At 43.0% G+C, this 26,458-nt stretch overlaps 1 protein-coding gene across 1 annotated transcript in view; it reads right to left on the bottom strand.

The window, feature by feature from the left end:
• Nucleotides 1–26,458, bottom strand: part of LOC119416522 (ankyrin repeat domain-containing protein 26) — a gene marked incomplete at its 3' end in the record, with an annotated part of 163,667 nt that overhangs the window by 81,691 nt on the left and 55,518 nt on the right. The window contains 3 exon segments of the mRNA XM_037683752.1: nucleotides 10,635–10,781; nucleotides 10,900–11,083; nucleotides 11,246–11,459. Coding sequence (XP_037539680.1) covers nucleotides 10,635–10,781; nucleotides 10,900–11,083; nucleotides 11,246–11,459 — 545 coding nt within the window.

Here is a 26,458-nt window from a genome sequence, read left to right as displayed (position 1 = left end):
CCCCCCCAAAGTAAAAAAAAAAAGCCCACAATGGTTAGAAATGTTTCTACAATCACACACCAAAAACATTTCAAGCAATAGGGTTCGTTCTCTTGCCCTTTGACAACGGGTTAGAACAATGAAATAAACTGCCAGTGTAATCTTTTCAGATTATTTACAGTTGATAAATGCATTTTCTATAATATGATTCCATTATACTGTATTTGTTTGCATAGGCAAATCTAAACCTATAACTAAATACATGTAAAAGTTTAACAAAATTTTTCATGCAATGTGACTAACATCAAATAATGGATGAATAAGGATAATCAAATATGAGAGTGATCATTCGTAATTCAATTATTATTTAGATTTGCAAATAAAATGTATTTTTACTAAGCTGTCACTTCAGTTTTATGTCTACAAACTCAGAAGTGTTTTCATACAAACTTTTACCCATAGCTCATTTTCTTTGCAAGTGGTTGACCAATATTACCATAACGGCATGTATAAGCTGCTATGTTTTTCTCACACTTTAGACCAGTGGTCCCCAACCTTTTTTGTGCTATAGTTTAATGTCAGACAATATTTTCAGAGACTGGGGTTGGGGGGGGGGGGGGGGGGGGGGGGGGGGGGGGGCTGGTGGTCCCCCCCAGAGAATTTTGAATAAAATAGATGCCATTTCCTGCATTCTGGTGTATTTTACAAAGGTTTATTACAGTGGATTAACATGAAACAAAAATGTAAACTATTTATTGAAATGACTGCAAAGCGTTCAGGATGCAAAACCGCAGCTCTGCAGGTAAGGGGCGTTCACTTCAGGACATACCGAGGTCGCTGATTGGTAAAAAAAAATCATAGATTTTACGGGCCCATTTTAAGACTGTCATCATTTACTCCATATTTATTCAATACTTGTTCAATATTTTGGTGAATCTAAGGCTTGAGAACTGTTTGCTTACAAAATCCTAATGATGGTTTATTTATTTTTCAGGGGTGCTGAGTTGCTGAGTTAAAATGTAGGTGTGCTTGAGCACCCCTAAAAAGAGGCTAAATCACTAATGAAGCCAGTTTATATTTATAATTTACTTTTAAAGCTTTATTTGTAATTTATAAGTGCATTAAGTGCAGGATCATTTGTCATCTACTAGTTGTTTAGTTAGTATATCCCACACCGCAGTCAGCTGCACCTCCTCCTCCATGCACCTCGCTCCGTGTCTCATAGCAGTCATGGGTCATAGCCACCCACAAACTCAGATAAAGGACGGGACTGAAATTGGTCAAAGGAGGTCCAAAAATATTGACCAAGAGCAGAGATGGTGGTGTGTAAATAATAATGTGTGTTGTCATCATAGTATGTTCCCATACAATGGTGAAATTAGTCTACATTTAACCCATCACACCTGGGATGCACCCAGGTGGAGCAGTGGGCAGTTATGTGGGGCGGCTGTGGCTGAGTGGTTAGAGCAGTCGTCCTCCAATGCAAGAGTTGGGGGTTCGAATCCAGCAGCAGTCACATGCCTAAGTGTCCCTGGGCAAGACATTGAACCCCTCATTGCCTCTGATGTGTGTCTCATCAGTGTATGAATGTGATAAAGCTCTGATTAGTCTCTTTAGAATGATTTGTTTATTTAGCGTTGTAGAGATGTAGAGTGCTGTATGAATGGGTAAATGAGGACACAGGTTGTGTTGTAAAGTGCTTTGAGTATCTCGATAGGATAGAAAGGCGCTATATAAGTACAGTCCATTTACCATTTATGTGAGCACCCGGAGAGCAATTGGAGATTGGGTGTCTTGCTCAGAGACACCACGACATGTGGGGATGGCTGGGGATCGAACCTGGGACTTTCAGGTCCCGAGTCGGCTGCCCTGCCTCTACCCCATCTCGGCCCTCTAAAGAAGCTCGGTTTGAGGAGCAGATCCGATTTATCTGGGAATGTATGACTGTCTGGGAATTAATCTTGTTGGGCAGGCGCACCCACCGTCGGGCAACAAGCGCTGCTCTAAATTTTTGGCCACACTTCGAAAAAAACTGCCTAATATTTAGCGCTTTGTCACTGGTTTAGAAAAGAGTTGCTCTCAATCCTTTAGTTCAATTCAGAAAAGCGTCCTGGTCGCTCAGACATCGCGTCAAATTCTCTGATTGCACGACAAACAGCTTTATGAGGCGAGATTAACTTCTCTTTTTTGCAGTTAAAGTGAAAGTTCGGATAACTCCTGCAGTGATTCACACATCAGATTGTTCACAAAACCGCAGGAACGTATGGATAGTGCAAAACATTTAATTATATTTTTGTCTTTTTTAATAAAATTGCCCATGACTTTGAGCTTTTAGGGGCGAAGATTTTTTTTAGCAGAAGCGGAAAGGTGAAGGAACAGCTATGATGTTATATTAGGAAGCTTTGTTTAAAATTATAGTTTTATTTAGTTATATTTTTACAGTCACTCTTTGTCAGGTGGGTGGAAAAATATGCAGTGTAATCCTTCAAATGCACAGATATTGCCGCGCACCTCCTCCTGTCTGCTCCAGAGACCACAAAGATGTTCACCACCTGCACGGGCAATGTAGAACCGATTTACGCATGCGCCTAACAGAAACTGAAACTAACCACTTGTGTATGTTGACCTGCGTCAAGAGTGAGTCATAGACAGATATGGTGGAGAGAATCCAGTGAATAAATAAATGAATAAATAAATATATATATATTATTTCACACATTACCAAAAAAAAGTACACTGGACATATTGGATTGGTAGAATGTATGCAATAACTTAGGGTAGACCCTGAAAGAGGCCAGCCTTCTGAGAAAGTACATTTTGCTCTGCCCCTTCTTGTACACAGCGTCCATATTTGCAGTCCAGTTCAGCTTGTTGTCCAGCTGTAGCCCCAGACACTTACAGATTGAAACCACCTCAACCTCCAATTCATCAATAATGATGGACTGCAAAAAGGGTGATGCTCTGTGGAAATCCAGCACCACTTCTTTGGTTTTAATGACATTCAGCAAAAGCTTGTTCTGATGGGACCATGAAACAAAGTCCCTCACCAGGCACCTGTACTCCCCCTCCCCCCTATCCCTAATACATGCCACAATAGCAGTGTCATCAGAGAACTTCTGCATGTGGCATGTATCAGAATTGTACTCAAAGTCAGTGGTGTAGAGAGTGAAGAGGAGGGGTGAAAGCACTGTACCCTGAGGTGCTCCAGTGCTGCTGGTCAATGGTGAGGACTAGCAACCTCCATTTCTGACAAACTGGGGCCTGCTGGTCAAATAGTCCAATATCCAGTGCAAAAGGTGGACGTCCACAGACATGATGTTAAGTTTCTCCTGGAGAAGGCTGGGATCGATTGTATTAAAAGCACTGGAGAAGTCAAAGAACAACATCCTCACCATACACCCACCCACATCAAGGTATGTGAGGGCACGATGTAAGAGGTAGAGAACAGCATCCTCAACACCCACCTTCTTCCTTGTAAGCAAATTGAAGGGGTATTCTTTGCAGGTGAACAGACAGTGGCCGGGTGTTTTGCCGTGTGCTCTCTTTGTGTATATTTCTTATATTTTGGAGTCTTACTTTGTCTTTTCTTTCTTTCTATCCTATTAAAAAAAAAAAAAAAAAAAAAAAAACCTACACTAGATAGTCACTAGAATAAATATTTCATAATAATGGTGTGGAGAGGATGGCTGTAAGGGGAGAAGGGAGGCCATCTATTAAAAAAAATAATAATGAAAAAAAAATTGAAGGGGTATCTCACCGCCAACACTTGAGAACGAACAAGCTGAAGGACGAGTCACTCCACTGTTTTCATCGCATGTGATGTGAGTGCAACCGGCCTGTAGTCATTAAGCTCCCGGTGTTGGGCCTTCTTTGGGACTTGAACAATACAGGATGTTTTCCACAGTGAAGGAACTCTCCCCAGCCTCAGACTGAAGTTGAAGATCTGCTGTAAGGGTTCACACAGCTCCCCAGCATAGGTTTTCCAGAGACTCAGGCTGACTTGTGGCTTTCTTCAAATGGAGACGTTGTAGGTCCCTGGTCACTGTGACAGATGGAGGAGTTGAGGTGGGAGTGGCGGGCACCTCCAAGAGTGGAAAAGAGGCATATTGAAGAGGAACAATGTGGTCATGATAAGGGGAGGCCAGTGGGGGTGAGCAGCTGGTCATTGGGGGACTGAACTGGTTGAAAAATGTGTTCAGTTCCTCAGCTCTCTGGAGGTCCATACAGCCCCTACCCCTGCTGCTGCAACCAGTAATAGTTTTCATGCCATTCCAGACTTCACACGTTATCATCCTCCAGCTTCTTCTCAAGCCTTTTACTATATGCCTCCTTAGCCTCCTTTCAGGCAGATTCTCAGTTATTTTTGTACCTCCCTCAGCATCGACCAAGCTTTGCTCTTAAATCCATTTTTCTTATTATTAAAAACTCCCTTCACTCCAGCAGTGATCCAAAGTTTGTTGTTGACAAAGCACTTCACTGCTTTAACAGGCACCACCTGGTCCATACAAAATTTAAAATAGTCTGTCATACGCCCCACCGTCCCCTCCAGGTCCTCTCCATGTGAGTTAATCAATACATTCCAGTCTGTGGTGGCAAAACAATCTCTTAGTGCATACTCTGCTTCAGGAGACTACCTTCTGACCTGCCTCGTGGTTACAGTTTGCCTCTTCACCAGAATAGTGTATATGGGTTGCAAATTAACAAGGTTATGATCAGATCTGCCCAAAGAAGGGAGGGGTGAAACATTATGCGCCTTTGATATTAGCATACAACAGATCTAATGTTCTATTTTTTCCTAGTGGGACAACTTACATATTGGGGGAAGGAAGAAAGACTATTGCCCAAAGTGGCATGATTAAAATCCCCAGAAATAAAGAAAAATGCATCTGGGTGTTGGGACAGGAGCTCCATAGTTGTGTTACATATAGACTCATGCACTGCCTCAGCATCAGCCTTCGGAGGTATGTAGACGCAGAGCACGATGACGTGAGGTCTGATGCTAACCACTAGCAGCTCCAAGTCATGGCTGCATTTTACAGTTTTAACAGTCAGATGATTAGGGTGACACCACCGCTTGTTAGCATACAAGATGATTCCCCCTCCTTTGTTTTTTTCCACTGGAATTGGGATCCCGATCTGCTCTCACAGCGGAAAAGCCAGGCAGGTCCACATTAGCATCCAGTATGTAGCCGGTTAGCCATGTCTCTGTGAAAATAAGCAGACTGGTGTCTCTGTAGCTTTGCTGGCTCATGATCAATGTGGTAAGCTCATCCATCTTGTTGGACAGTGCATTAACATTTCCCATAACCACAGAGGGAACTGGTGGTTTAGAAAGCCTCCACTTCGTAGCTTTAGGCGTTATTCTGGCCTTGTGTTTACGACCATCTCGGCATCCCCGGTACTTGCGAGCAGTCATGCAAACAGACGTGCAGTCGGTCTCGCATGGCGCAATCAGAAGATGTGGCAGCAGTAAACTGTAGCACTTCTGACACATGCCTCAGGTAATCACATATACCAAACCTCTTGCTCATGGTTTCAGTTTTCATACCCATAATTCCACCCACTCTGTCATCATGTCACCAGAAGTCTAACCTGAATGATCAATGAGGTACTGTCATTGAGTTACGAGGACCCATTCCCCAAGATAGACATGCATTAATGAGGCTACCTGTTTACAGTAAGCAAAGGTTAAAAAAAATATGACCAATGAAACTACCTGACAGGTCACAGCAGACCATGAAACTTCTGATTAACAGCTACTGAAAATGTAATGCACTCGCACTAAATTCTTCAGATCAGTTATCGTATTTTGCGCATCGTGCACAGATCTGTTCATCTGCAGTAATAATGTTTTTTAAGCTGTGTTAAAGGCATTTTTCAGAAAAAAATTAATTACTGACTGTTTCCCCTCCCCCTGGGTCATGTGGGCTTTGTTGAGCAGAAGTTGTCAAAATGTATTTTTAAAGCTGTCAAATATTGGGGGCCCCTCCCTGGGCAGCCACCTTACCGTGGTGGAGGGGTTTGAGTGTCCCAATGATCCTAGGAGCTATGCTGTCAGGGGCTTTATGCCCCTAGTAGGGTCACCCATGGCAGACAGGTCCTAGGTGAGGGACCAGACAAAGTGCAGCCCAAAGACCCCGATGAAGACACAAATAAATGGACCTAGTGTTCCCTTGCCCGGACGTGGGTCACCGGGGCCCCACTCTGGAGCCAGGCCTGGAGGTGGGGCACGCGGGCGAGCGCCTGGTGGCCGGGCTTTTACCCATGGAGCTCAGCCGGGCACAGCTCGAAGAGGAGACATGGGTCCCCCTTCCCATGGGCTCACCACTTGTGGGAGGGGCCAAAGGGGTCGGGTGCAATATGGGATGGGTTGTGGCCGAGGGCGGGGACCCTGGCGGTCTGATCCTTGGCTACAGAAGCTGGCAATTGGGACGTGGAATGTCACCTCACTGGTGGGGAAGGAGCCTGAGCTGGTGTGTGAGGCTGAGAGGTTCCGGCTAGAAATAGTCGGACTCACCTCTACGCATGGCTCGGGCTCTGGAACCAGTTTCCTTGAGAGGGGCTGGACACTCTTCCACTCTGGAGTTGCACCTGGTGAGAGGCGCCGAGCAGGCATGGACGTACTTATTGCCCCCCAACTTGTTGCCTGTGTATTGGGGTTTACCCCAGTGAATGAGAGGGTGGCCTCCCTCCGCCTACGTGTGGGGGGACGGGTTCTGACTGTCGTTTGTGCTTATGCACCAAACGGCAGTTCAGATTATCCACCCTTTCTGGAGTCCTTGGAGGGGGTACTGGAAAGTGCACCTTATGGGGATTCCCTTGTTCTGCTGGGGGACTTCAATGCTCATGTGGGCAATGACAGTGAGACCTGGAGGGGTGTGGTTGGGAGGAACGGCCCCCCTGATCTGAACCAGAGTGGTGTTCTGTTGTTGGACTTCTGTGCTCGTCATGGATTGTCAATAACGAACACCTTGATCAAGCATAAGGGTGTACATATGTGCTCTTGGCACCAGGACACCCTAGGCCGCAGTTCGATGATTGACTTTGTCATCGTCTCATCTGATCTGCGGCCACATGTCTTGGACACTCGGGTGAAGAGAGGGGCGGAGCTGTCAACTGATCACTACCTGGTGGTGAGTTGGCGCCGATGGTGGGGGAGGATGCGGTCAGACCTGGCAGACACAAACGTATTGTGAGGGTTTGCTGGGAACGTCTGGCAGAGTCTCCTGTGAGACGGAGTTTCAACTCCCACCTCCGGGAGAACTTTGAACCTGTTCCGAGGGAGGTGGGGGACATTGAGTCTGAGTGGACCATGTTTCGTGCCTCTATTGTCGAGGCGGCTTACCAGAGCTGCGGCCGCAAGGTTGTCGGTGCCTGTGGCGACGGCAACCCTCAAACCCGATGGTGGACACCGTCGGTGAGGGATGCTGTCAGGCTGAAGAAGGAGTCCTATTGGGCCTTTTTTGGCCTGTGGGACCCCGGAAGCAGCTGATGGGTACCGGCAGTCCAAGTGACATGCGGCTCGGGTGGTTGCTGAGGCAAAAACTCGGGCATGGGAGGAGTTCGGCGAGGCCATGGAGAACGACTTCCGCACGGCTTCGAGACGATTCTGGTCTACCATCCGGCGTCTCAGGGGGGGAAAGCGGTACGCCACCAACACTGTTTATAGTGGGAGTGGTGTGCTGCTGACCTCAACTCGGGATGTTGTGGGTCGGTGGGCGGAATACTTTGAAGACCTCCTCAATCCCACCGGCACGTCTTCCACTGAGGAAGCGGAGCCTGGGGACTCTGGGTCGGGCCCTCCAATCTCTGGTGCTGAGGTCACCGAGGTGGTTAAAAAGCTCCTCGGTGGCAGGGCCCCGGGGGTGGATGAGATTCGCCCAGAGTTCCTTAAGGCTCTGGATGTTGTAGGGTTGTGTTGGCTTACGCGACTCTGCAATATTGCGTGGACATCGGGGGAAGTTCCCCTGGATTGGCAGACCGGGGTGGTGGTCCCCCTATTCAAAAAGGGGGACCGTAGAGTGTGTTCCAACTACAGGGGAATCACGCTCTTAAGCCTCCCTGGTAAGGTCTATTCGGGGGTTCTGGAGAGGAGGGTGCGTCGGATAGTCGAACCTCGGATTCAGGAGGAGCAGTGCAGTTTTTGTCCTGGCCGTGGAACACTGGACCAGCTCTACACTCTCAGCAGGGTCCTGGAGGGTGCGTGGGAGTTTGCCCAACCTGTCTACATGTGCTTTGTGGACTTGGAGAAGGCGTTCGACCGCGTCCCTCGGGGGGCCCTGTGGGGGGTACTCTGGGAGTATGGGGTACCGGGCCCTTTGATACGGGCTGTTAGGTCCCTGTATGACCGGTGTCAAAGCCTGGTCTGCATCGCCGGCAGTAAATCGGGCTTGTTCCCGGTGAGAGTTGGACTCCGCCAAGGTTGCCCTTTGTCACCGATTCTGTTCATAACTTTTATGGACAGAATTTCTAGGCGCAGCCAAGGTGTTGAGGGGATCCGTTTTGGTGGCCTTAGGATTGCGTCTCTGCTTTTTGCAGATGATGTGGTCTTATTGGCTTCATCAGATCGTGATCTACAGCTTTCGCTGGAGCGGTTCACAGCCGAATGCGACGCGGCCGGGATGAAGATCAGTTCCTCCAAATCCGAGGCCATGGTCTTGAGCCGGAAAAGGGTAGAGTGCCCTCTCCGGGACAGGGAGGAGGTCCTACCCCAAGTGGAGGAGTTCAAGTATCTTGGGGTCTTGTTCACGAATGAGGGAAAAATGGAGCGTGAGATCGATAGGCGGATAGGTGTAGCGTCTGCAGTGAAAGTGGGCGCTGTACAGGTCTGTCGTGGTGAAGAGAGAGCTGAGTCAAAAGGCGAAGCTCTCAATTTACCGATCGATCTACGTTCCCACCCTCATCTATGGTCACGAGCTTTGGGTTGTGACTGAAAGAATGAGATCTCGGATACAAGCGGCCGAAATGAGTTTTCTCCGCAGGGTGTCTGGGCTCTCCCTTAGAGACAGGGTGAGAAGCTCCATCATCCGGGAGGGACTCAGAGTAGAGCCGCTGCTTCTCCACGTCGAGAGGAGCCAGTTGAGGTGACTTGGGCATCTGTTTAGGATGTCTTCTGGACGCCTCCCTGGTGAGGTGTTCCGGACATGTCCCACCGGAAGGAGGCCCAGAGGAAGACCCAGGACACGCTGGAGGGACTATGTTTCTCGGCTGGCCTGGGAACGCCTCGGGATTCCCCCGGAAGAGCTGGCCCAAGTGGCTGGGGAGAGGGAAGTCTGGGCCTCCCTACTTAGGCTGCTACCCCTGCGACCCGACCCCGGATAAGCGGAAGAAAATGGATGGATGGATGAATATTGGGGCATATTTTAATAAAAGTTTTAAAATTCTTTCTGTGTGACATCTTTCTGTGTACGGTAAATGTGTTTAAATACTGGCATCTCATTTAAGCTCACATCCAAACACATAAAATGGAACGGAGGAGACAGCGGGAGGTCCTATTCTCCCTCCCCTTGAGTCATGTGAGCTCAGTGGAGTAAAAGTCAAGTGAAATTTATTTTTTAAAGCAGTCACAGTCAGTCAAGACCAGTACATAATATGCACCAGCCATTTTTAACTTTTATTTATTTTTTTTATTTACTTATTTTAATTATTTATTATTTAACTAGAATTTTAAAAAGTTTTATTTAAAGTTAAAAAAAATATTTTTGTGTACAGTAAATATATGTTTAAATACTGGTATCTCATTCATTTGTAGGTTGAATGCTTTAACCACGAGTCAGATAGCGAAGCATCATAAAAACTTATGACTATCGCCAAGCCATAGCCTATGAAATACCATACTGTGGCTGATTTTTGTACTACAAGAGCTGTACATATGGCCTGAACTGGGCAGATTGTGATAATGAATTGTGGACACCTGCGGCTTAAACACTGGCGTGTCTTATTTACGGTATGCACAAAATTATGTTTTAGCTTAAATTTAATATGTGCGGCTCACAGTCAGGTGCGTTCTATAGCGCACCTGACTGATTCTATAGTTCTTCGTGATTCAGGTGGCCCTCTTCCTGCATCTGGAGATGTAAATGTCTGTGATGGTGGGGAGACTGACTCCAACAGTCTTCTGTGCAGCCCTCACCACTCTCTGCAAAGCTTTTCTTTCTATAGGGATCTATTTTATCTTATTAGTATTAAGCATTAAGAGCATTATGTGTAGAACCATTAAACTGAGGAACAGCTTCTACCCTGAAGCTGTTAGACTCATGAATCCCTAATCGGGATTATCACTGTGAAAAAAATCTCTGTATTGCCACTTGATTGATGAGAAGTGCTGCTGACTATCCAGGTTGCTGTTCTCATGCTGATAATTTATTTCATGCTGCTGTGTTCATTTGTACTCATCTGCTCACAGACTCATGTTCGTGCTGCTGTTGTTCAGCGTATTGTTTTTGTACTACTAGTGCTTAGTGTATTCTTAGTTTAGCGTATTTCTTAGTTCATATCTTAGATCTTACTATTGTTTTTCTTTACAATTTATACTTTTGTTGGATATAACTGGGACCCTGTGTACACAATTCCATTCCACCACATGTACCATATGAGGTGCAAATTACAATAAAGAAACCTTGACTTTGACCTTATCAGACCGGCAATTATGGTACCTCATTGCTTTTGTTCATGTTTCTTTTGGTCTCTGCCTCCATCTCTTGCTGCTTTCGAAGATGATTGCTGAGCAGATTTTCCTGCAGGACCCGTGCACTTCGTTCCTGAGCAAGTAGTCTCTGGGTCTCACTGTGGTCATCTTCAAGCTAAGTGTTAAATATTTAACAATCATATTTATGCCTAAGAATGACTCAGTCAAAACAGAGTGATAAAAGTGTTGCAAATATCTGACAGAGAAAATAAATCAAATTTAACAGAATGTGCCTGTTTCATGTTGCAGATCAGTGTTCTCATCTCCAACTCCAAGTTTCTCAGAGTGACTTCCACTTTCTGTCTCTCCTGAACCTCCAGTTGATGCTGCTCCTCCATCCTCCTCAGCTTGTCTTTGGTAGTGTTGTACATCATGGTGGCATTGTGATGATTCTCCTGCTCCTGTTTCAGCTGAAATCTTTACCCAACAATTCAAAATGCATTTTAATAAATCCATACGATAGGCAATTAAATAAAAATAAAATAAAATAAAAAACAATGTGAAGAAAATGAGAAATAAATCCAGAACATCTTCTTTTTTACAGTGCTGAGGTTTTTGAAATAGGGAAGTAGTTCTTACTTGAGGTTTGTGATTTCAGTTTGTAATTCCAACTGGTTGTGATCCAGTAGAGCTTTAGCATCTTTAATTTCCTCGAGAGAGCTCTTCAGTTCTGTCCTCTCCATTTCCAGCTGCTTCACCTTATCTGTCAAGTACTCACGGTGACTCCTTTCTTTTCGAATAGAGCGTTCGTATTCGTGGAATATGTTCTGAAGCTTTGCAGTGGTTGTTGTGTCTGTAGAATGAAATAAGGTACTTATATTTTAAATACAAATGATGATCAAATAAACAATTAATTTAAGGAAATGAGGTCAATTTTTCCTCTAGTAGTCTAAGCATAAAGCAGCATAACAAGCAAACCCTAATTATAGGATTTATCAACAAGAAGTCCTAAGCCCAATATTAAAACTGGACAATGTGTCAGCCTCATGGACAGAAACTGTAAGTTGGTTCCACAAGAGAGGAGCCTGATAACTGAAAGATCTGCCTCCCATTCTACTTTTGGAAACTCTAGGAACCGCAATTAAGCCTGCAGTCTGAGAGCGAAGTGCTCTGTTAGGAAAATATGGAACAATATAAGCTCGATAGAGCTCGGTTGTTGAGAGTTTTGTAGGTTAGAAGTAAGATTTTGAATTCTGGATTTGACAGGGAGCCAATGGAGAGAAGCTAAAACTGGAGAGATATGATCTCTCCCACTAACTCGAGTTAAGACTCTGGCAGCAGCATTTTGGATCAACTGAAGACTTTCTAAAAACGTATTTGGACACCCAGATAATAAACCATTGCAATAGTCCAGTCTAGATGTGACAAATGCATGGACCAGTTTGTCTGCATAAATTTTAGATAAGATGTTTCTAATTTTAGTGATATTACGCAGGTGGAAGAAGGTGGTTCTAGTAACATTTTTAATGTGGGGGTTAAAAGACATGTCCTGATCAATAATAACACCAAGATTTTTAACATTAGAACTGGAGGACAGATTAATGCATCTAAGGAGGGAGACAGACTGAAACATTTATTCCTAAAAGTCAGAGTCAGAGATTCTTTATTGTAATTCGCACCTCATGTGGTACATGTTGTGGAGCGAAATTATGTACACAGGGTCCCAGTTACATCCAACAATAAAATGTATAAGAAAAACTGTAATAACAACTAAGATATGAACTAAGAAAAACATGAACTAAATATACACTAAGCACTAAAAGCATAAAAACATTGAACATCAGCACAAACATGAACATGAGTCTGTGAGCAGATGTGCACGCATGAACACATCAACATGAAACAGATCAGCAGCAACATGAAACAGATCAGCAGCAACATGATATGGTTTTTCACAGTGATTATTCTAGTTAGAGATTCATGAGTCTACCAGCCTCAGGGTAGAAGCTGTTCCTCAGTCTAGTGGTTCTACACTTAATGCTCCTCAACCTCCTTCCTGAGGGGAGCGGGGCAAAAAGTGTGTGTGCTGGGTGAGTGGGGTCCTTCGTGATTCAGGTGGCCCTCTTCCTGCATCTGGAGATGTAAATGTCTGTGATGGTGGGGAGACTGACTCCAACAGTCTTCTGTGCAGCCCTCACCACTCTCTGCAAAGCTTTTCTTTCTGCAGTTGTGCAGCCTCCATGCCACATGTTGATGCTGGAGCACAGGATGCTCTCCACTGCACACCTGTAGAAGGAGGTGAGGACTGAGCTTCCCAGACCAGCTCGCCTCAGCTGTCTGAGGAAGTAGAGTCTCTGATGAGCTTTCTTGATCAGGCTGGTGGTGTTGTTGCTCCAGCTGAGGTTGTCATTCATGTGTACACCCAAGTACTTGTAGCTGGAGACCACTTCCACCGCAGATCCTCTTATGTTCAGGGGGGTGTAAATGTTTTTGTTCCTTCTGAAGTCCACAATCATCTCCTTTGTCTTCTTCACACTGATGTGAAGGTTATTCTCTTTGCACCAGCTCTCCAGGTGTTCCACCTCCTGCCTGTAGCTGGACTCATCATTGTTTGTGATGCATCCCACCACCGCTGTATCATCTGCAAACTTTACATTGTGACAGCCTGGATGGGTGTGTACAATCATACGTGAGCAGAGTAAACAGGAGGGGGCTCAACACACATCCCTGAGGAGCGCCAGTGCTGAGGGTTATGGTGGAGGAGGAGAAGTTGTGGATCCTCACTAACTGTGGTCTGTTTGTTAAAATGCTCAGGTCCAAAAACTAAAACCTCAGTATTGTCTGAATTCAAAAGCAGAAAATTTCGAGGAACCAAGGATTTTTATTGTCATTCACTTCACATGTGGTACATGAGGTGGAACAAAACTATGTACACAGGGTCCCAGTTACATCTAGCAAAAATACAAATTGTAAAGAAAAGCATTAGTGAGATCCGAGTCATGAACTAAGAATATACTATATTCACATTTTTAGGTCATCTAGGTTTTTATGTCTTAGTCTAAGTATCTGATTGGATTCATTGGATTTCATGGTCAAATATAATTGTGTATCATCAGCATAACAATTAAAATGTATCCCATTCTGTTTAATAATGTTACCTAATGCACATGTGTTAATGCACGAACTGTACTGTTGTAAAAAGCTCATGCTCGAAGGCTTTGAAACAAATAACAGTTAAATGTCAGCCACATTATATACCCCGCGAGTTCACAGTGACTTTCATCACAGTTGTTTACATTCCTCCGGATGCTAATGAAACACTGCAGAAACTTCATGATATAATCAGATCTTTGCAGAACAAACACCCTGAGGCTCTTTACATGGTAGCCAGAGACTTTAATCACGTGAATCTAAAGGACTGTCTCCCAAGTTTTTACCAGCATGTGGGCATACCAACATGTGGAAACAACACGCTGGACCATGTTTACACAAACGTAAAAGATGCATACAAAGCCGAACCCCGCCCCAACCTAGGATTCTCTGATACCATCTCAATCTTAATGGTCCCTACTTACCTCCCCCCGCTGAGATGCTCCAGACCGGTAAAAAAGAAAGTTAAATATAGGATCCAGGACAGTGGCCCCATACTGAGAGAATGGTTTGATCAAACAGACTGGCAGATTTTCAGAGAAGCTGCTGAAAATGGAGGTTCGCTTGATCTGGACCAATACGCATCCTCAGTTCTGGGTTACATTAGTACATGTACTGACACTGTCTCCACCATCAGATATGTTAAAAGCTACCCAAACAGAAACCCTTGGCTGAATGCAGAGGTGCACACCCTGCTGGAAGCCAGGAACACTGCCTTCAGGTCTGGAAACTCAGAGGAGCTGAGTAAGACAAGGAAAGAGCTGGTTGCTGGTATTAAGAAGGCCAAGGCCACATATGCACAGAGGATCGAGGGTCAATTCACCTCACAAGACCCACAGAGCATGTGGAGGAACATTAAGTGCATAACAGATTATAAATGAAGGCGCGAACAATGCCCCAAAGACCCATCTCTGCCTGATGCCATCAACAAGTTCTATGCATGCTTTGAAGACCCGAACAGACCACCCAGCACCAGACTCACCTCACCACCGGAATGAAAAGCATCTCAGCGTGACCTCAGCTGAAGTAGGGAGTACTTTTAGGAGGATTAATCCACACAAGGCAACCGGCCAAGACAACATTCCCAGAAAAGGGCTGAAAGAATGTGCCGATCAACTCTGCGAGGTGCTGGCTGACATCTTTAACACCTCACTTATCCTGGAGACAGTTCCCACCTGCCTGAAGACTGCCACCATCATCCCAGTCCCAAAAAACTGTACAGTGACTGTTCTGAATGACTATCGGCCAGTTGGCCTCACCCCGATAGTTGCTAAATGCTTTGAAAAACTGGTTATGACCCACATCAAAACAACCAACATCAACAAGGACCCTCATCAGTATGCATACCGTGAGAACCGATCAACAGAGGATGCCATCTCCTCTGTGGTCCACACTGCTCTCATCCACCTGGAGCAGAAAGACTCTTACGTGCATATGCTCTTTGTGGACTTTACATCTGCCTTCAACACCATGATCCCCCAAACCCTGATGGACAAACTACTCACACTAGGACTAAGCCTCTCCATTTGCAACTGGGTATTAGACTTCTTAACAAACAGACCACAGTTAGTGAGGATCCACATCTTCTCCTCCTCCACCATAACCCTCAGCAGTGGCTCTCCTCAGGGATGTGTGATGAGCCCCCTCCTGTTTACTCTGCTCACGTATGATTGTGCAGCTACCCATCCAGGCTGTCATATTGTAACGTTTGCAGATGATACAGTGGTGGTGGGATGCATCACAAACAATGATGAGACCAGCTACAGGCAGGAGGTGGAACACCTGGAGAGCTGGTGCAAAGAGAATAACCTTCACATCAATGTGAAGAAGACAAAGGAGATGATTGTGGACTTCAGAAGAAACAAACCCACCCCCCCCCCCCCCCCCCCCCCGAACATAAGAGGATCTGCAATTGAAGTGGTCTCCACCTACAAGTACTTGGGTGTACACCTGAATGATATCCTCAGCTAGGGCAACAACACCACCAACCTGATCAAGAAAGCACATCAGAGACTCTACTTCCTCAGGCAGCTGAGACGAGCTGGTCTGGGAAGCTCAGTCCTCACCTCCTTCTACAGGTGTGCAGTGGAGAGCATCCTGTGCTCCAGCATCAACGTGTGGCATGGAGGCTGCACAGCTGCAGAAAGAAAAGCTTTGCAGAGAGTGGTGAGGGCTGCACAGAAGACTGTTGGAGTCAGTCTCCCCACCATCACAGACATTTACATCTCCAGATGCAGGAAGAGGGCCACCTGCATCATGAAGGACCCCACTCACCCAGCACACACACTTTTTGCCCCGCTCCCCTCAGGAAGGAGGTTGAAGAGCATTAAGTGTTGACCCACTAGACTGTGAAACAGCTTCTACCATGAGGTTGTTAAGACTCATGAATCTCTAACCACAATAATCACTGTGTAAAATCACATCATGTTGCTGCTGATCTGTTTCATGTTGCTGCTGATCTGTTTCATGTTGATGTGTTCATGGGTGCTCATCTGCTCACACAGACTCCTGCTCATGTTCGTGCTGCTGTTCATTGTAATGTTTTTATGCTATTAGTGCTTAGTGCATTTTTAGTTGATGTTTTTCTTAGTTCATATCTTAGATGTTATTACTGTTTTTTGTTTACATTTTATTGTTGGATATAACTGGGAACCTGTGTACATAATTTTGCTCCAACACATGTACCACATGTGGTGCGAATGACAATAAAGAATCTCTGACTCTGATGTGTCAAACTCAAGGCCCGGGGGTCAAATGTGGTCCTCGTTGACATCTTTTCTGGCCCCCAAGATGATATGTGAAACGTAAAATATTTATTACTCTTGAATTTTTTCAGTAATCTTTGATTATGATGTCGAAAGCACAACAGAGAACATCAAATTATACCAATCAAAGTCTTGTTGAGGAACCTGCATCCAAGAAAATATGTTGGGTATGTGATTTGAGTTAATGTAGTTTTTGAAATTGACCCTTAGTTTGAAAAAGGTTTTAATTTTGGCCCCCTTTTCAAAGTGAGTTTGACACCCCTGACCTAATGGAAGCATACAGTATATAAGGTAAAGAGTATTGGCCCAAGCACCTTGAGGTGAACCCTGATAAACACCATGACTAACTTTCGTGTAAGATACATTATTTACATTTACAAATTGGAATCTATCAGATAGATATGATTTAAACCAATTTAGAGCTGCTCCTGTAATCCCATTATCATATTCAAGCCTCTGTAGTAAAATATTGTGATCAACTGTATCAAATGCAGCACTGAGGTCTAACAGGACCAGTATGACACAAGTCCATTGTCAGAGGCCATGAGAATATCATTAGTGACTTTCACTAGTGCCGTTTCTGTGCTATGAGCTCTAAACCCTGACTGAAACTCTTTAAACAGATTATTTCTTTGCAGATGATCGCACAACTGATCTACAACTATTTTCTCTAGAATTTTGAGATGAAAGTTAGGTTAGATATAGGTCTATAGTTGGCCAGAATTTCTGAATCAAGGTCAGACTTCTTAAGTAAAGGTGTAATTACAGCAACCTTTAAGCACTGTGGTATGTAACCATTCATTAGAGACAATTAAGCAGATCCAAGATGTGGTTATTAATTAATTCATTCATTCATACAACCTTTATTTAAACAGATAAATCACAATGAGCCTCGAAGACTCATTTACAAGTGAGACCTGTTTGGACAGACAAAAACAGTGGTTAACTGGACACATGTAGGAGTTGGAGGCCAAAAAAATTCCTATCAGACTTTTTTTTTTCTTGCCTGAGAAAAAAAAACCTTTAACATAAAAAAAACATCTCGCACAAACAAGCACATATTTACATAGACATTCTGCAATTGGAGACGAGAGCGGTAAACAACGTTTATAGATGCTCTCGAGGTCACTGTAATCTGTCAATGTCCTCCGGTGAGATCCATAAACATTATCGAGGTATGTCGAGGAATGGCCAAGGATAACATCTATTAGAATCCAAGAGTCCTGAAATGATGACACAAAGTTTATTCATCTGCTTCATCTGGTTATCAGTTGGAAATTCCTCAGGGAGGGGGTGGTGAGCATCAGATCACATTTTCTAGGCAAATTCAGATAAGATGACCTTCAAGGCCAGCCAAGGGAACCAAAATTTAGATAAACACACAGTTGTTTTGGGGACAGGCAGAACTTAATGACATCTACCTTGAGTCTGTGTTGGTCAACTCGGTTCCGAAATGTCCAAAATAACATGGCCACACCGATGGAACGTGACTGAGTAAAATCCCCAAGATCTGATCCATTCAGCCCAAAGCATTTGAGTCCGGGTACACGAGACACGAACCAAGCCATCAAAAAGGCAAACAGCATATTTGGTCCAAATTTGCTGCAGACGACTTCCTTGATTGTAGATAAAACCAGCCAGCCGAATCCAAATTAGCAGGAACCAGTTATCGAAAATCCAATTAAATATGCGTCCTTAAAATCCACAGATAGCAGCAGAGATAGACACATCATCAAGTCTTCCAAGTCGATGAGATATCCAGCTGCATGCGTGCGTGTCAACAGGGCAAATCGGCTCGCCTAAAGCCTGTCTTCTCTTGAAGAAATGTTGTAAATTGAGTTGAGGGACCAATTGGTCAAAACAGTCCATAATTATGGTTTGGAAGAAATGCAAGAGAGTCTCACAGCAATTTCACAGACAGACAGAGCAGCAAAGCAAAGCGGAGAGGGAGGGAGGGAAGCATCCAATCTTGTCAAAAGCAAGTGGTGAATTAAGAGAAATGCCTCTTTAAATGGCTATGGTGGGATGGGATCTAGCAGACATGTGGATGGTTTGGATGAAGCTATTATTTTTGATCATTCAGAGAGCTCAACAGGACAAAAACAGTCCAAACATAAATCAGGTTCTAGTGACATTTTTAAAGCCGTCTCATCTGACGCATAATCAGAGACGATAGTAAGAAGATTGGTTTGAATTTTTTTTCCCTAATTGAAATAATTTTATTTATAAAGAATCTCATGAACTCATCCCTGCTTATAGTTGTAGGGACACATGGTTCCACAGAGATAGGACTTGTCATTAAACTAGCAACGGTGCTGAAAAGGAAACGGGTTATTTTTATTCTCATCAATTAAAGATGATTAATATAAAGTTCTAGCATTAAGGAGTGCTTTTTTAATATGTTAGCAGGCTATGTCTCCAAGATAAGTGAAATTCTTAAACTTTAGTGGAGTGCCATTTTCTTTCCAGCTTTTTAGATGCCTGTTTTAAAATACATAACTCGGAATTGAACCAACGAGCCAGTCTCCTCTGATTGATTGCTTTCTTTTTCAGCGGAGCAGCTTTATCAAGTGAAGTTTGCAAAGAAGTTATAAGTTTATCAACCAGATGATCTAAGTCACTGCTCTCTTTCTCTGCAAAGTTAGAGGAAAACGATGGAAGAGAATCTTTAAATTTGGTTAAAGCTTTTTCTGATACACACCTGCTAAGATGAAATTTAGCAGGTGTAGTCACAAAGATGTGAAGACGATTGGAAAACAGCCTTTGTTCTACCTTTGCTGAAGGGAGGTGACCCCACCTTACTGAACAACTATGGACCAATCTCTAAACTCTGCATTTTAGCCAAGGTTCTAAAAAACTGATAAACTCTCAAATCAAAAAGTATTTGGACTCATTTAACATTTTCTTCATTTAACATCAATCTGGTTTCAGGAAACAACACAGCACAACGACTGCTTTGTTGAAGGTTTTTACTGAAGTTGTTGAAGCACTGGATGCTAAGGATTATTGTGCTGAACTTTTCTTAGACCTGTCTAAAGCTTTTGACACTGTGGACCATGAAGCTCTCAGAAATTGGTTTCTCAGAACATATCACTGGTTGGTTCACTAACTTATCTCTCAGACCGGAGGCAATGTGTTCAACATAATGGTACTTCTTCCAGTTATTTAACAGTCAACAATGGCTCAGTCTTAGGACCCACCCTCTTTACAATCTACATAGGTAATGTAGTTCAGAGCATCGCTGATGCATCTTTACATTTCTAGGCTGATGACACAGTTGTTTATTGTCGAGCTAAAACAGTTCCTAAGGTATTCCAGCTTTGCAATCTGCTTTTGACATCATCCAGTCTGATTTGTTCAGTCTCAAACTTGTCCTAAATGTTGATAAAACCAAAGGGATGATGTTTTCAAAGAGGAAATTGGTCCCAGCAGTTCTTCCTTTGATTTTATCCTCAAATGGTGTCCCTATTGAGTTTATCGATTCCTACACATATTTAGATATCTTGGTTGATTCACATCTCTCTTTTAAGCTCCACGTGGAAAACTTGGTAAGGAAACTGAAAGTTAAATTGTTTTTCTTTTTCAGAAATACATCCTGTCTAACTCTGAATGCTAAGAAACACCTTGTAACAGACTCTCTTTCCCTCCATTGACTACGGTCACATTATTTACATGAATGCTCCTGCAAGCACTCTGCAGATGTTGGATGCTGTCTATCATGGTGCACTAAGATTCATAACTGGCTGTAACTACCACTGCTCCCAGTATTCACTGGTTAACTGGACATCATTAACTTCACGCAGACTCTCTCACTGGTACATTTTCATCTTCAAATCACTTTTTGTTCTGCTGCCTTCATACATCTCCTCCTACATGTCTCTGTGTGAGTGCAGCTACAGTGTGCGCTCTCAGGGCATTATAACATGCAGTGTTCTCTCAGTGCAGACTGAACTAGGCATAAGGGCCTTCTCCTACTTCGCTCCTGTTTCCTGGAATATCTTGCAAAAAGATCTAAAGCTCTCAACCTTGACCTCTCTAAGTGGCTTCAAACATCTGCTAAGTTCATGGGAAAAAACAATGCAGACGTTCTTGTTTTTAGTTTTCTACATTGCCTTACAACCTAGATGGTTTTTGTTACTTTTTTTACTACCATTTTATTTTCATTTGTTATTCTCTATTTGTATGCTTAAGATAAGATAAGATAAAACTTTATTGTCCACCAAGGTGGAAATTTTCCTTCGGCTCTCCAACCATAAAATAAAATACATTCATACAATCAAAAACATCAACAATTTGTGCATAAAATAAAACATTTTGCATACCATATGTACATGTTATAATTTGGTTTGGTTAAGAATGGTTATTGCACTCAGAATAATGCCCCTTTTCCACTGTCACAGCGCGGGTCGGATATTTCAGGCTTGACCCATGTTTGAGGTCTTTTCCATGGTTCTTGGGACCGGCTCACCTCCCAGAATTCTGGCCCAGCTTCTCAAGGGGTCCAAGCGAGATGAGCCGTGACGTCAGAAACACTGTCAGTCACTGATTGGTCGGGGGAGGAGTCTGTGGAGTCTTTCCAAACAACCCGATCCGCCATTTTTCTCTACCACCTGCCATTAGCGATAACTCGAGGAGCGTATCTTTTAGTATTTTGAAGATATACAAAAACAACAATATCAAAGCTGTGGTCAAATGCAGAAGTGCAGGTGTTGTTGTGCTTGGTGGCTGACAAAAAAAGTCAAAGCGAGCTAGATGGAGTGATTAGAGGGTGGTTTGGACACAACCACTGCTCTACTTGAATCATTTATAGAAGATGGTGAGTGTTTTCTAACTTTAAACATATTTTAAGTTACTCATTCCATTGGTTCTGAACATATTTTTAACTAACAAAAGAGGCTGACGCCATAATAGGACAACATCGGTGCTACGATGCTAAGCTAATTTGCATAAACGCTAACTGTCCTCCGGTCCCGTTTCTTACTGTATTTTATCCAGAACATATTTCAGCGCGTGATGGTCCGTCTCTAAACTCCACATTAAACCCTCCAAGCCTCCCGGCTTCTGCTCCTGCTCCAACAGCAGAGTCTGCACCTGACAGGTCTCCATCACAGCCCAGCTGCACCTCACAGAGCAGCACAACGCTGCAGCTTCTGTGCTCGGTAAGAACAGATGCAACATGTTCCACATCACTTTATCTGTGCCCATAAGGACTTGATTTATTTTATTTTTAAAGTAAAAAAATAAAATGTTGAATAAATACTGAATTGGGATGAAAATATGTACACAGGGTCCCAGTTACAGACAACAAAATCTAAAAGAAAAACAGTAATAATATGTAAGATATGAATTAAGAAAAATATCAACTAAAAAACATCTACTAATAAAACACTAAGCACTAATAGCAGTAAACAATCAAAACAATACGTCAAACAGCAACATGAACTAGAGTTTGTGCAGCCTCATGAATCTCTAACCAGAATAATCACTGTGAAAAATCACATGTTGCTGCTGATCAGTTTCATGTTGCTGCTGATCAGTTTCATGTTGCTGCTGATCTGTTTCATGTTGCTGTGTTCATTCGTGCTCATCTGTTCACACAGACTCATGTCCGTGCTGCTGTTCTGCGTATTGTGTTTAATGTTTTTATGCTATTAGAGCTTATCATATTTTTAGTTGATGTTTTTATTAGTTCATATCTTAGATCTTACTACTGTTTTTCTTTTATATTTTATTGTTGGATGTAACTGGGACCCTGTGTACATAATTTTGATCCACCACATGGACCACATGTGGTGCGAATGACAATAAAGAATATCTGTATATGTATAAAACTTTCTGATTCATATATCCATTGTTATTATTATATTATTTTCATTATTTTTAAATCCATTTATTTTTCATTTTCTTATTTTATCAGTTTATTAAGATTAATATATCTATTATAGCTGTTAGCTGCACCTTTCTTTGTTTTATGCATTTATTCAAAAACAGTATGTAGCTTGAATTAACTACGTTTTTCTTCTTTCTAGTGAAGAGAAAGAGAAAAGAGTCCAGTAAATAAAAGTCTTATTTCATCACTGAATGAACATGAAGAACTGAAGCGGACACAGCAGGAACAACACTTGTGTCTTCTTCTGGATGAAGCCCGTGAGACAAGGGACACAGATACACAATCATTAGTTGGACGCAGTAGTTTTTATTTTTGTACATTTTTCACTTCTTACTTTTCATATTAAACAATTTTTTTCTTAAGTGGTGTCCTTGAACATTAAATTTCCTAAACAAATTTTACAATGTTAAGTGCATATAGTGTTTGTTTAAATTCATACTGGAAGTTGAGAAGAATTTCCAGTTGCATTTGATCTTTAATGATTCCTAAGAAAAGATTACCAGAATCTGCTCAACTGTTATTATGTTATAAATGTTTTGTTCTAGGATGAAGTGAAACAAAAAAAAAAGTCATAAATCCAGAAAGGACAGTTATCAGTGATCAGTAATCAGTTATCGGCTGTACAACTGTGGCCCGAGAGATTCAGCTGAAAGTCCTGGTGCACCTTTTATTTGAACCTGCAGAGATTTGAACAGCTGATCTGAAGCAAACAGGCAGGAGTTCACCTGAACTGACCACTCCTGCTGTTTGATGGTCTCCTCCTTGACCATCCATCCATCCATCCATCCATCATCTTCTGCTTCAGGGCCGTGGGGGGAGCAGCTTTACCAGGGAGGCACAGACATCAACAGCCACCTCTTCAGCTCTTCTAGGACCCCATGGTGTTTTCAAACCAGCTGACTATTTATTAATTAATATCCTGATGCTGCTCAATAATCCAGGTAGAAAAATCTAAAAAGTTAAGTCTGGTCCTCTGGACATTCACAAAACAAACAATACAGTTTATAATAAATAAACAATTAAAAAAAATGCGTTTGTTTTATTTTTTGAATGTCCAGAGGACCAGACTTAACTTTTTAAGATTCATAAGTACTACATTTATGTTTTTAAATTTAATGAAAGACAAACCTTTAAAATTTAAGGACAACATTTAATCTAATTGTTTTCAAGTCTGTATCTTATTATAAAAGCAGTTTCAAAGATTACAGCACAGTGTGATGTTTTGCAATTTTAACATGAACCTTGTGCATATCTGCAAATAATAAAAGTGAAGATATTTTTAATACATCTTTACAGTAAAAATCTATACTAAAATGTAAAACACATGGATTTAAAGCAGCAGGGAAGGCAGTAAGGTAGGATTATGAATCAGGTTTAAAAGTTACAGCTCATGAGGTACTCCATTAGAGCATGACATCTCTTCCACAACATCGTGTCTTCAGGGTGTTCTTCTTCTAATACGTTTAGTGGTGGCTAGTAAACAGCTCAAGGGAGCACTACCGCCACCAGGTGGTAAGACGAGTTGGATTCTAGTCCCCGCCTACAGAGCCGGTCCAGAAGTGTAAATGGAAACGCAACGAGACGAGACGATCTGAGCTGACCCGAACTGACCTGATCCGCACTGTAACAGTGGAAAAGGGGCATATAAAGGACTTCTTATAGACGTTCTTTGTTGAGAGAGGGACCCTATAACGCCTTCATGAGCTCAGAGGTTCAAACTGACAGAAAAAGAGGATGGGTAATATCTGCTAAAATATTCCTTGCCATCTTCCTTGTTCTTTCTGCAAACAGTTGAGACAGAGTTTTTTGTGGTTTCCCCACTATTTTAACTGCCATTGAGCCAATCCTTAAAAGTTTGTTTTTTAGTCTACAGCTCAGATGACCATACCAGGCAGGGAGGTGAAAAGTTAAAACAATTAACAATTGCCTTGTACACAAGCTCTAAAATTTGCTGACTTCTTATAAAGAAAGAGTCTCTGTGAGCATTTCTTAAATATATACTGACTGTTTTCAGCAAAGATGAGCTGACTGTCCAGGAATGACCCTAGATATTTAAAATTTGCCACAGTTTCAACAAGTTGGCCATCAAGTGAGACTGGCTTCACTTTAAGGTCTTGTTTAGGGCATATAATTAATGCCTTTGTCTTGGCTACATTAATATCTATCTTACTCTGACAGCACCTTGTCTCCAGGGCCTTTTTGTAAGATAAATAAGAAGCTTCACCTGTGGGATGTTTTTCCATCAATAGTCCAGCTAGAGCCATGTCATCGGCAAATTTGATTAAAATACAACTGTGGTCATTAATCACAAACTCTTTCGTAAAAAGAGAGAATAACACAGGAGAGAGAACACAACCTTGAGGGCAACCAGTGCTCACTGTGAGCACATCAGAAGTGTTACCACCACCACAGACCTTTTGTGGACGACATGATAGGAAATCTCTGATCCAGAGAACCTCGCCAGAATTGACATTAAGATCAATGAGCCTTTTTAAAATATTAGTTTTCATTGAGTTAAAGCAGAAAACATTTGGAGCTCATCAAGTGTTTTGTAACTGAATTCAACAGTCAACACAGCATCATCAGTGCCTCTGTTGCTTCTGTATGCAAACTGGAGTGGGTCTAAAGCAGTGCCCACAAAACTGACCAGATGACCGACAAGAACCCATTCATAGTTTTACATAATATGGAAGTTATGGCAATAGGCCTAAAATCATTAAGTGCAACAGAACTCAGCTTCTTTGGCACTGGCTTTATTTTATTGAAAATTTCCATGGTTTTGGCATTGTTGTCAAATTGATACGATACTGGAAAAGCTATGTAAAGACACTTTTCAATTGGGCAGCACAGCCTTTTAACAAAAAGGATTCAAGGCCATCAGGGCCAGTAGTCTTGTTTGGTTTTAATTTAAAGAGGCTAGTTGCAACATCATGCTCGCTGATAGTTATTGGATTCAGATTCAGATATTCTTTATTGTCATTCGCACCACATGTGATACAGACTGATGGACCGTCTGATCAGCAGGGGTTACACGCTGCAGTTCGCAGCTTAACTCCCACCGTTCAGAGGGATTATAGAGATGGTTCTGTCATCTCCAGAACAGAGCTCGTCTCACCAGTCAGAAGTTCAGGAATTTCTGATGAAAAACGTGATTTCCAGAGTTCCCAATGGAGATGAAAACACTGGGTTTTACTCCCGCTACTTCCTGGTTCCGAAAAAAAACGGAGGGATGAGACACATTCTCGACTTGTCCATGTTCAACAAATCGATCATGGAGAGACAATTCCACATGCTGACAATCAAACAGCTGCTGGAGAACGTTCACCAGAACGACTGGTTCACCTCTATAGATCTGACAATTTTTTTCACATTCCCATCATTCCGAAACAGGAAATTCCTGCGTTTCTCCTTCCAGGGGATTCTGTATCAGTACAACAGGCTACCGTTGGGTTATTCTCTCGCTCCACGCACGTTCTCAAAATGCGTGAAGACTGCTCTGCAGCCATTACACATGGCAGGAATGACAATTATTTTTTATCAGGACGATCTGCTTTTATTAGCTCGGTCCAGGCAGGAAGCAGCTGCACAGACCAAAACGCTAGTGTTACACCTCCTAAACCTGGGGGTTTTTATAAACTGGGAAAAAAGTTCTGTTCTCCCGTCCCAGATGATTGTTTATCTGTGAGTGGAGCTAAACTCTAACACAATGAGAGCCCGTTTATTACAGCCGAGAGCCAAAGCTCTGTCAACTCAGCTCCGCCGTGTCAAACCATGTAACGTAGTGACAACTCTGTCAAGCGACTTCTGGGGATGATGTCAGCGGCTCACGTCGTGGTTCCGCTGGGCCTGCTTCACAAGAGACGCCTTCAGAGATGGTTCGCCCGCCTGCGCATAGATCCTGTGCGCCAGAAGAGGCAGATGATCTCTGTGCCCCCTCCATGAGAACCGATCTGAATCACTGGGGAAACCCCCTCATTCTGTCAGAGGGATTTCCCATCAGAAGGCCTACGTCACACGTCTCAGTTTTCACTGACGCATCCCTGTCAG

The sequence above is a fragment of the Nematolebias whitei genome, chromosome 10 (assembly GCF_014905685.2).
Source record: "Nematolebias whitei isolate Nwh7 chromosome 10, NemWhi1, whole genome shotgun sequence".
Classification (NCBI taxonomy): domain Eukaryota; kingdom Metazoa; phylum Chordata; class Actinopteri; order Cyprinodontiformes; family Rivulidae; genus Nematolebias; species Nematolebias whitei.
This window is presented reverse-complemented; position numbering and strand designations above follow the sequence as displayed.